The sequence below is a fragment of the Bos indicus genome, chromosome 10, assembly GCF_029378745.1.
Source record: "Bos indicus isolate NIAB-ARS_2022 breed Sahiwal x Tharparkar chromosome 10, NIAB-ARS_B.indTharparkar_mat_pri_1.0, whole genome shotgun sequence".
NCBI classification, from domain to species: domain Eukaryota; kingdom Metazoa; phylum Chordata; class Mammalia; order Artiodactyla; family Bovidae; genus Bos; species Bos indicus.
In genome coordinates, this window is record NC_091769.1 from 39,526,593 (window position 1) to 39,538,558 (window position 11,966).

Sequence of the window (11,966 nt, forward strand, 5' to 3'; positions counted from 1 at the left end):
AAATCCTTTCTGGTGGAAATGATGCCCAACGTAGACCTTGGTATGCCAGAGAATAACTTAAGCAAGCTATATCTAACAATAACAAATAATGTTAAAAGAAAACAAGCCAATATGAAATAAGAATGAAAGTAAAAGCAACAAATAATAAATTTAGATCCTCTATGATCTCAGATACTGAAATTATTAATTATAAAATTAAAGCAATAATGTATAAGAAGAAGGAAGAAACACATATGGAATAAAGAAAAGGAGTAGTGAAAATGTTACTATTTTAAGAAAAAGCTATAGCTTCTGAAATAAAAAATGCAATTCCAGAAATTAAAATCTTAACAGATTGGTTCAACAACAGTCTAAAGTAAGCTAAAGAAATAATAATGGACAGGAAAATATATTCAGAATTATGCAAACTACATGCAAGGAAACAAAGAGATGGAAACCTGAAAGAAATATCAGGAGACATTGGGGGGGGGGATGTTAAAATAATATCTAATACATAATCTGAGTTCCAGAATAAGAGAATAATGAAATTAGAAGAAAAGTAATATCTGTAGAAACAATAGATGAGAAATTTTCAGATCTGAAAAAAAGAGCTCTACAATCAGAGACAAAAAAGAATAGGTTACAGCAACCAGTGTTACATAAAAAGAGAAAGTAAAAAAAAAAAAAAAAGAGGTCAATGATAGATAGAACGATACAGAATAGCTAGGGCCCTGGGGCTGTGATAACCCATTACTAGAGAACATTCAGGAGTCACCAACATCCTCATTCAATACCATTTAGACCTGCAAACTCCAGCATCTGTGAGCTAGAGGTGGGAGAGAGACCAGTGCTAGGCAGAAGGACACTGCCTCCAATTCCATGATTCTTTCCTGCACATTGCATTCCAGGAAGGTTCAGTGGAGGATGGCCTACAGGTATCCTGTGGCATCTAAATGCCACAGGAGCTAACTGCTGGCTCTCAATTTTATCTTTGCTTCAAGAGACCGAGAACACTTCCCAAGCTAGAGTCAGTGGGAGTAGCCTAGGGTCAGCCTGACCAGACTATGGTACAGTTCTGACCCTCTTGTGTTATAATTCCAAGCTTAGAAACCTGCCTCGGTAGAAAGCTTTTGTTTTTATTTGGTTTTTTCAATATTGTGTTGGGCACTTTTACCCTCTGGTTATTGTAAATGGAAAAATTTCAGTCATATATCCTTAGATATAATTTTTTTTTCCTTCCAATCATTTGCTTCTGCAATTTCTTTCTGCCTATTACATTGCAACATGACCAGAGGCTCAGTGCCCCTACTGTCTGGGTCACACGCCACTTGGTTTCTTCAGTGCTCTAAATAGAGCAACCAGGTGTTTGTTGTTTTAGATTTTATATATATATATTCCTATGTAATATACATATATATATATATACTGTGCTAAGTCACTTCAGTCGTGTCCAACTCTGTGTGACCCCAAGATGGCAGCCCACTAGGCTTCCCCATCCCTGGGATTCTCCAGGCAAGAACACTGGAGTGGGTTGTCATTTCCTTCTCCAATGCATGAAAGTGAAAAGTGAAAGTGAAGTCGCTCAGTCGTGTCCGACTCTAGCGACTCCATGGACTGCAGCCTACCAGGCTCCTCCATCCATGGGATTTTCTAGGCCAAAGTACTGGAGTCAGGTGCCATTGCCTTCTCCGACATATATATATACACCTCCACAAAAATATAAAAGTCAGAATATTTTCTAAGCACTTTAAAAGTAAAATCTTCCCTAACACACACATACACACACACACACAGACACACACACACAAAACAACAGGATCAAATGTTCAAAATAGAGTTCTAACAAACCTTTCAGGGAAAATTATAACAGTATTATAAGTCTCTTCTAAAACAGAAAAGAGGGAACAGTACATACTAACTCAATTTATGAGGCAAGAATATCTTTGAAATGAACACAAAATAATAGTATAATATCAAACTTATTCAAGCTGAATTTTTTAAAAATTGCACAACCAAATTAGATTTATCCCATGAACAAATGGGTGGTTTATTATGTAAAAATATATTAATGCAAATCACGTCATTTAGATATTACTACAGAAAAACGTAAAGTCATCTAAACAGATGCACAAAGACATAAAAAACATTCAACTTTCAGATTTGAAAAGACTGAAGAGAGAAAAAAGAAAACAAATAAAAGAAGCTAATTTTGGCCAAAATTGAAAATTTCAAAATTTTTTTATCCTATGGAAGAATATCTGTCACAAAGATACAAGGAATATCATCCTTAAAAGTGGGAAGTTAGAGGCGAAAGTTCAGGATTAATGTAAGAATACTGTTCACTGCTGCTGCTGCTGCTGCTAAGTTACTTCAGTCGTGTCCAACTCTGTGCGACCCCATAGACGGCAGCCCACCAGGCTCCTCTGTCCCTGGGATTCTCCAGGCAAGAATACTGGAGAGGGTTGCCATTTCCTTCTCCAATGCATGCATGCATGCTAAGTTGCTTCAGTCGTGTCCGACTCTGTGTGACCCCATGGACAGCAGCCCACCAGGTTCCTCTGTCCACAGAATTCTCTAGGCAAGAGTACTGGAGTGGGTGCCATTTCCTTCTCCATTCACTCCTACTATTTCTATTCAAATCATATAGAATCATCATATGATTTAAATCATATAGAAGAAACAGTAAGAATAAGAAATGTATTAAAATATAAATATTTGAAAGCAAATGGCAAAATTATTAATATTAGCAGATATTTTGATGTCTATGCAAAACATGCAAGAGAATCAACAGACAGAGTATTAAAGACTTAGTAAAAGAGCACTCTCAAAATGTAATAACTAAGATGACCTTTTCAATACCAACAAAAAAACATAAGAGAAAATCTAACAGAAGATGTGTAAAACAATAATGGAGAAAATTATAAAGTATATATTGAAAAATGTTAAAGGAGACTTAATAAATTAGAGGTACAATTTGGAAAGAGGAAGACTCATTTTCATAGAGATGTCAGTTCTCAGATTACTCAAGAAAGTTACTATAAATTCAATAAAAACCTTATTAGGTATTGTTGAGTGTGATAATTTGACAAGCTGTTTATTAAATTTATCTGGAAGGGGAAAGTTCCAAGAATAGTCCTGACATGAAAATAATGAGCTGCAAAAGCTTGCTTTCAAAGAGAAAATATTTATTATAAAGTTATCATAATTAGCTAGTCATATGGGGAAGAAAAGGATCTCTTGGTAAACTATACAAAACAACAAATTTCCACAGGTTAAAGATTAAATCTGAGTAGTAAGATTTAATCTTTGTAAATAAATCAGAGTACTAGATTTCAATATCAGGATAGATATAATTTCTTAAACAACGCAGAAAAAATGCTAGCAACTAAAGAAAAAATAAATTCTACTACACTATAACTAAGAATATATGTATTGCAATCTATTATTTATTAGTTATCTGTTATTGCATAACAGTTCAGCACAAATTTTGGGTCTTAAAATATACACATTTGTGTTATCAGTTTCTGTGAGTCAGGCATCTGAGCATAGCTTATCCTTAGTCTTCTGTAAAGTTGCAAAGTGTTGGCGAGGGCTGAGTTTTCACCTGGAGGCTGGATTTGGGAAGGGTCAACTTAGAGATTTATTCAGTTTGTTGACAGTTTACTTATTGGTAGCTCTAGGACTCCTAGCAGTTTGCTTCTTCAAAACCAGTAAGGAGAACTAGACTCCAGAAAAGTTTAGTAGGAAAATGGACATTTTCTTACCATAGTCTTATATGTAGTATCATAGTTCTGGGAGTGACATTCCATCACTTTGGTTATACTTTGTTAGAAATATTAATAAGTCACAGGTCCTACCCACACTCAAGGGGAAGAGATTATACATGGGCATGAAATATCTGGAGGTAGGAATCTAGAGAGTCACATAAAAGTCTGTCTGCCACAGGTTTGTCCATTTTGAATTACAATAACTAAATAGATACCCTTGAACTCAAACTCCAAAATATAAATTAAAAAATTACTAACATCATTTAATCTCTTGTGTGTACCTTCCATAGACCATGTCTATTACTCACCCAACCAACCATTAGCCTGAATTGTTGTTCTTAGCATCCTTTAAGAAAACTAGATTTATCATGTTTTATACTTTTTTCCTCTAGTTTTCCTTGTTTGTTAGCTTAAAAAAGCTCATTACACTATTTACAGTCTTCTTTTCTTTTTTTCACTTAACACTTTATTTCTTATATAAGTCTCATAGAGATTTATTTATGCTGTATCTGAAGTTCATATAGTTTCACTCTGTATATATCCCCCATTGTGAATATACCCCAGTGATTATATTCGTGGATTTATCTTAGGAATTAAGAGTTAGTTTTGGGTTTTATTCACTTTTTGTTATGATGAACAGTGATATAAAAGCTCTTGCATACATCTTCTGATTCATTATTGGGTTTTTCTAGTATAGATATCTAAAAGTGGTATTTCTTTCTCTTAGGGCACAAGCCTCTTCAAATTTATTATGTAATTTTAAAATTATTTTCTGAAGTTAGAGGGTTGATAGACCTCAAGTTCATTAATTCATTCAATAAGTGGTGGCGCTTGTCACAAATATGTCATTAGATGTAGTTAAGAATCAAATTTATATAACCTCAAATTTGCTTTTTAAATAAACTGGGTTTGGACTTTGTACATACTGTTATATTTTGTTGATTTTCTATTATTTTATAATGTCTTGAAAAATATATAAAACTGTGGAAATGGCATTTTTATCAATAATCCAGTTTTGCTTCAAGAACATGACTTGTAATCACAGAGCAAGTAGTTCATAAATTGAAGCAGTCCATTGTACATAAATCAAATCCCTACCAACTAGACAGAAAATAAAATTAATAGACATTGTTTATGGGTAATTTGAATAGAGCCACATGAACGTGGGCTTCAGTGATAGAAATTTAAAGCACGCTCACACTTAAGGTGCTCAGATACGGTAGAAAAGTAGAGGGGCCACAGGTAAATGGAAGTTGTTTAGAAGCGATATGGAAATTTCTTTTTGTTGAATGAGGTTTTATTTTAGTCTGGTGAAATTTCAATGCCTTCTAAATTTTAGTAATTCAGGCATTTACTGGCATGGTGTGTGGAATTTTTTCATCCAAATGGTTTGACAGGAGAAATATTGAAGTGAACATGAAATTTTATTTTCCTGGATAAACTACCAACTGTGCTCCAGTGAAACCATATTGCTTTTACATTAGCATGTTTCCTTAATAATATCTAACCCTCATCTGTAACTTTTCAATCACTTTCAATTCCTATTCAAACCTCCCATCTGTTACTTTAAAGCAGCCTAGACTAGTAGTTTCAGTTTCTTAGAGCAGGAAAGAAGAAATTTCCTGCTCTTATTCCCCTAGCTCACCCTCCCTCATTCCTTGATATGTATTACTGACAACAGGATGTGAGCATAGACAATATTCACTGTGTTAAATGAGACTCCAAGTCACAGAAAACTAGTTCCTTCTCAGAACTGCTGGTGATCTGTACAGCGCTGCCTCCTGCTTCTCTATGGATCTGATGTCCAAATGCTCACTCTTATGAGGTCTTTTTGTAGGTTCTTTAGAAAAGACTGGAGTTCCTCTCCCTATTAAATCCCTTCAAGAGAAATCTGGTTAAAGCATGGCTCATTCCATGCCTTTAGCTGCCACCACAGAGGAGGTCTCCGGGGCATAGAATCAGCAGTGTTACATAAAGAACCAGAAGGCCCCACATCATGGGATATTTAAGTCTTATCCTTACTATGCCAGAAGTTGAGGACTGTCCCCCAACACTCTATCTCAGTTCCACCATCTCTTTCCTGTCTTCACCCCCAGTACCGTCTTTTTGTTTGTGGTGGTGGTGGTGCTGGCGGTGCTGGGGTGGTGGTGGTGATGGTGGTCAGTGACTCATAGCATTCAGGTAAAAGAAAATCATCATTGGGAATTCCCTGGTTGTCCAGTGGTTAGGACTCTGTGCTTTCACGGATGAGGAGATAGGTTCAATCCCTGTTTGGAGAACTGACTGCAAGTCATGTGGTGTGGCCAAAAATAAAAGGTCACCATTTCCTAACAATTCAACGTCCTTTTCCCCACTCCATTCACCCAGAGAGGGGAAGGGATCCTTGTTCCTTTAAGAACTCTACATTTGTGCAAAAGACACCATCTTCCTTCACAAACTCTAATATTTCTCTTCATCAGTGACCAGTCATTTTAGGACAACAGGGAATTTAATGAATAGGACACTTGAAGAGTTTAATATTATTCTAAAAAGACAATAGTTTCTACCGTGAATATAGACCTATTCTTTAAGTATTTGGAGCATAAAAATATCAATAAGTCTCAGGTGACATTTTAACATATAATTAAACTACATAATTAGCTGATTAGGTAATTATTACATAACAACATAAAAGTTGTCAAGACATGTATGAACAGAACACAAAATTTATATTTCTAGAATTTATATTAAAAATTCTTCAGTATGAACATATATACAAAATTTGTATTTCTAGATGTTATATTAAAAATTCTTCATCTTGATGATCATAGACATTTTACCTATAACTTTTTGAGATCCACACCAATAAAAGATAACCAGAAGTTGCTACAAAACATGTGGAAGCATATTTCTACATGATTTGTTTTAAAGTTAAAATTTCCAGAAGTAGATCATTTTTAGTATGATATTAAGACAACTTCTGGGTGAATAAACTGAAACAAAACAGGATCAAAGAACCTCCTTCTCCAATATAATGAAGTGAATGATATAGAAAAAGAAATACATCTAAAAAACCCACCAAGGAAAGGGTCATATCATAAATTTAGGAGAGAAGACATAAAATGAAGACAGTATTCTCATGTGTTCTTCTAGCACTATTTTTTTTTTTAATTAAAAATTTGACTTCAGTAAAATGTATATAGAAAAAATTCTGGCTAAATAGTTTTAATATAATTACTATAATTATATATTTTGATGTGTGGGAGAAATTATAGATTATATAATGATGATTTATGAAATGTAAGTCTTCAAATTCTTAGAAGCATTCCTGAAGAAACATGAAATTTTAAAACGTCTCACAAATGTCCTAATATGGAGAGAAATGTACTGTACATATAAGTTGTTACATAAGGGAAAACTAGGAAAATTCATGGACGGGTGTAGCTCCAAACACCACCAAAGATCCTCAGCATTTGGATGTGCCATTTTCTAGGGTTCCTCACTGAATAGGCGCAAGGTCAGGATAAGAAATACACAATAGATAGACAAGCAGACTGCACACCTGAAAGACAGGAGTAAGCTGTGATGTAAGAATATTTAAAGGGATTTCAGAAGAGGTATCTGTCATCCATCAAAGGCTGTAACTATTAATCCTTCAATTTCTCTCCTATCCTTATCCCTCTCATCCTGAGGATATGGAAAAGAAGATAGATAGCAATACCCAGTCCTCAAACAATGCCACCCAAAGAGAAGGCTAAATGAACCAAACACTGCAAAAACTTTGTGAAAGGGTGACTAGAGATGTTCCACCATTTAATCTTTCAGAATAAATATGAGGTCTGGGTAGAACAGTATATATATCACACATATGTAGTAGGAAAATAATGTCAGGACAGCTATATAATCAGTCTCTTGAGAAAAAGGAGAGGAGAAGCAAAGAAAGAAGTAATAAATATTGAATGAAAAAGATAGGTAAGATAAATTATCTAGTTTGGAAGGAAAACATAGATAATAAAACAAATCTCCATTGTGAATAATAATCATATGTAGAGGATAACTGGTAAAACATAACATTTTCCAAAGTAAGTTCCAAAAAGAGATGACAAAATAGAAAAATATGAAAATGGAAATTTATAAAACTAAGGAATATAAAACAGAATATTAAGGTTATATATCATGAAAAAAGTAACACTACATACAACAACAATTAGGAGAGAGGCAGGAACAAATGTAACAACAATAACTTCAGATTCAACTGTTATGTTAACATTGATTTTGTGTACTTATGTGCAAGCCACAATCCTATTCATTTTCTTAAAAACAACCTATAATTATAATGTCCTAATCCTATTTTATAGTTTAAAATTAAGGAATAGCTATACTAAATAACTTGCCTGTAAGTGAAGAAAGAGATTCAAATCCAGCCATCCTGACATCAGATCTTCCCTTATTACCCACTGTTAAGCACGATAATAACCTCACTTTGAATTATGATTAATGGTGCAATAAAGTTTTGGCTTTGCTCATTAATTTTTACATTTACTTAAAAAAAGAATGTGTAGATATTTTTAGGAAAACAATAAAGTCATTTCTCTAAAATGAAAAAGCATATGTTATTAATATAAAGGCAGGAGAGGATTGGGACTAAATGATCTCTCATCTCAATCCTTAGGTCAGTATTTGACACTCTTTAAGAGACAAAAAGCCCAACTTGAATTGGTCAGGGCAGGCAGTACAAAGCTGCTAAAGTAGAAATAAAATGCCTGCCAATATTACTGATAAACAATTCATGTAAGAGCTGTTGTATATTTTCATAAAAATTAAGGATTCTAAGCAGGATTTGCTTAATATAATTCCATATTTTGAGAGAAGGAAAGAAATGGTGGATTATACAATAATTATTGGTGGAATATGATTTTCAAAACTAAATTAGAATGATACATGGTCTATTTCCTAACAGATTCGGCCAGTATTTTCCATAAAATCTGAAGAACTCCAACAACTAAATCAGAGAGTTTTGCAAGGCAATATTTGCTTGAATTTAGTCAACTGCCCTTGGGTTTTTATTTTAAATAGGCAGATAGTTCTGTTTCATTGTAGTAGTGGATGAAATTCTGAATACATATGTTCCAAAATTAAATTTTCCATTTTGAACAAAATTGAAAATAATGAAGAGCTCTACAATATAAAATTAAATTTCAGTTCAGTCTTATCAATTTTTAATAACTAGAAAATAGGAAAATGCTGATAAAACAAAATTATGGCTTATAGAACATAAGTTAGCATGATGTTTGTTAAGAAAAAACAAGTGAAAATGTTCTATCAAAGTTAAAGGAAATAACTTGATGAAACCTTTCTACTAGATGTTTAATGTACTAATTTTTCATCTTTAATTCACCTTTCATTCACCTATCTATATGCAATAACAATCATAGTTACCAACCTCTTAGAGCAAAGACATTCATGGGCTTATGCGTTCTGTATTTAGTGAGTATAGAGCTCCGCATATGAAGGTTAAAATGTTTAGAATGTTTGAGACCAAAGATAAGGATAAATAATGAAGATACAGAATATTTTCAAAGCTGCATCATATTTGTATTAACATGTGACCAAAGAAGTGCTTTCTTTGGCATTTTGATTTTTCTGAAGCTGAGGGTTTTTTTTTTTTTTGTGAAAGATTATGTGGTAAAAAATTAACAGGACTGGACAGGAGTCAGAAGATCCGGCTCAAGTATACTTTCATTTGCAAGTTGCACAGTACTTAATCTCCTAGAAAATTTCAGGAGATTTAAAGTATTAATATCAAGTAAAACACGTCAAGTGCTACTTAAGCTGAAAGGTCCTTTCTATATATTCATGTAATTTAGTACCTGCTATTCTTTTTGTTTGAGCTTCCCTGGTGGCTCAGCAGTAAAGAACCTGCCTGCCAATACAGGAGATGCAGGAGAGGCGGGTTTGATTCCTGGGTCGAGAAGATCCCCTGGAAAAGGAAATGACAACCCACTCCAGTATTCTTCCTTGGAAAATCCCACAGACAGAGGAGTCCAGTGGGCTACAGTCCACGGGGTCACAAAGAGTCAGACAGAACTGAAGCGACTAAACCACTGCCATCCTTCTTGTTTAGGTATAAGTATAGCTTAAAAGAGCAACTTACCTTAAAAATACACAAGTAGGTAATATAGTAAGAGCAGAAAAGAAGTATCAAGGCAGACACAAAATTTTAAGATTGACATAGGAATTTTAACTAAATGAAAATAATTTTAAAAGGATGTCTTTCGATACTGCTTATTTAGTATTCCTTTTGTCCCTTAAATACAATGACTTCGAAAATGAGTAGTTATAGAAAACTGAAGGCACTATTTGCAGGATTGAAATTTAGAAAACTAAATAACATTAAGAACCAGAATTTTTATAATGTAGTAGAGACCCAAAAACTTTAGCTTATGTAATTTCTAAAATAAAACATAAACAACAACTAAAAACCCCACTTGTATGCACAACATAACTCTAATGTAGGGCAAGCACCGACAGATTGCAAATTATCTCTGGGATCTTTTAAATCTGCACAGATACCTGATTTAGTGTCATTTTCTTTTCTGTTCATTCTACTGGGACTCAGGTCAAGCAATATGAACTTGGATGTCAACCTATGACCTTTCTGTGATGAAGAAAAGATTGGATTGTCCTCTCTTGAGTGTGAGATAATGAAAGGCTTGTCTGGTGAAACCTTTTGCAGTGATCCCCAATTGTCCCAAGGCTGATAGTTGGAGTTGATAGGTAGTTCTAAAAGACAATGTGCAGAAATGTATAAGGAAAACCTAAGCAACAAGTTTATTAGACTTTTTCGTTTCAAAGAGATCATAGTTGAAACATGACTAATGCCTACCATGATTTTCATTCCTATTATTTTCTATAAAAGTAATTCTTTTCTGTAAATCTCAGATTCTTCCCTACTTTTTTATTCAAGATAATAACTGTGTAATTTATGACTTCTCTAAAAACAAAACTTCTTACATATTTCCCTTGGCTCTCTAGGTTAACAGCATGAATTAGAACTGCAATAGCTTTCCCTATGAATGGCATACAAATCGTTCACTTGAAAGTAAATTATCATTTGTTATTTAAATTCTTTCTGATAATTTTAATAGAAATTATTTCTCTAGTAGTCTATGTTTTAAAAATTGGATATTTTTAAATGTTTAAAATATTAAAAAATTAACAATTACTTTTTGCCAGTAAATACAATTTATTGGTGAACAAAACTTAGACTAGCATGGCCAAAGTTGGCAGTGTTGTCAAAGACCTCAGGAGTGCAGAGCTCGCCACTTGTCCAAAGGTCCACGGTTGGGGACATATTTGACTCCGCAACCATCGGGAATGAGGCGCTTCTTAGCCACTTTGTCTTCAAATTCATCAGCATTAAACTTGGTAAAGCCCCATTTCTTGGAGATATGAATCTTCTGGCGCCCAGGGAACTTGAACTTGGCCCTGCGTAAAGCTTCAATCACATGTTCCTTGTTCTGAAGCTTGGTGCGGATGGACATGATGACTTGACCAATGTGGACTCGGGCCACCGTACCCTGGGGCTTTCCAAAGGCACCTCGCATACCTGTCTGAAGCCTGTCAGCACCAGCACAGGACAACATCTTGTTGATGCGGATGACATGGAATGGATGGAGTCGTACTCGGATGTGAAAGCCATCTTTGCCGCAACTTTTCACCATGTACTTGTTGGCACAAATTCGGGCGGCCTCCAGGGCTTCGGAAGAGAGCTGCTCATATTCATCAGACACCATGTGGCCACAGAGTGGGAACTCATCCACTTTGGCCTTCTTCCGACCCAGGTCAAAGATGCGGATCTTGGCATCGGGGACACCTCGGCAGAAGCGAGACTTTGGGTAAGGCTTATTCTTGCAGTACCGGTAACAACGGGCAGGGCGGCGGCCCATGACAACAGGAAGAATCTCTGAAGTGCGTAGTAGTGAAGGAGGCACTCGCGCTCACGACTGCGCATGCGCTGTATGTACATTGCCCATCTTTAGGTGCGGGAACCATAGAGTACTTGAAGACTCTCTCTCACAACATCCCCACCATAGATGCAGATATACTCTACGCATGCGTGTGGGAGATTTGAAAAATGAGCAGGACCGAGAGGCTACTGACCCACTCCAGTGTTCTTGCCTGGAGAATCTGAGGGACGGTGGAACCTGCTGGGCTGCCGTCTATAGGGTCGCACAGAAT

The 11,966-nt window shown here is 35.1% G+C and overlaps 1 protein-coding gene across 1 annotated transcript; it reads right to left on the minus strand.

The window, feature by feature from the left end:
* Window positions 1–10,963: 10,963 nt before the first annotated feature.
* On the minus strand, window positions 10,964–11,720 carry RPL10L (ribosomal protein L10 like). The gene has a single exon (XM_019967962.2). The coding sequence runs from the start codon at window positions 11,672–11,674 to the stop codon at window positions 11,030–11,032; it is 645 nt and encodes a 214-aa protein (XP_019823521.1). The 5' UTR covers window positions 11,675–11,720; the 3' UTR covers window positions 10,964–11,029.
* Between the last annotated feature and the right edge of the window lie 246 nt (window positions 11,721–11,966).

What these genes read in the sequence shown, in the direction of transcription:
- RPL10L (XM_019967962.2), bottom strand. Translation starts at nt 11,674, where the DNA reads ATGGGCCGCCGCCCTGCCCGTTGTTACCGGTACTGCAAGAATAAGCCT.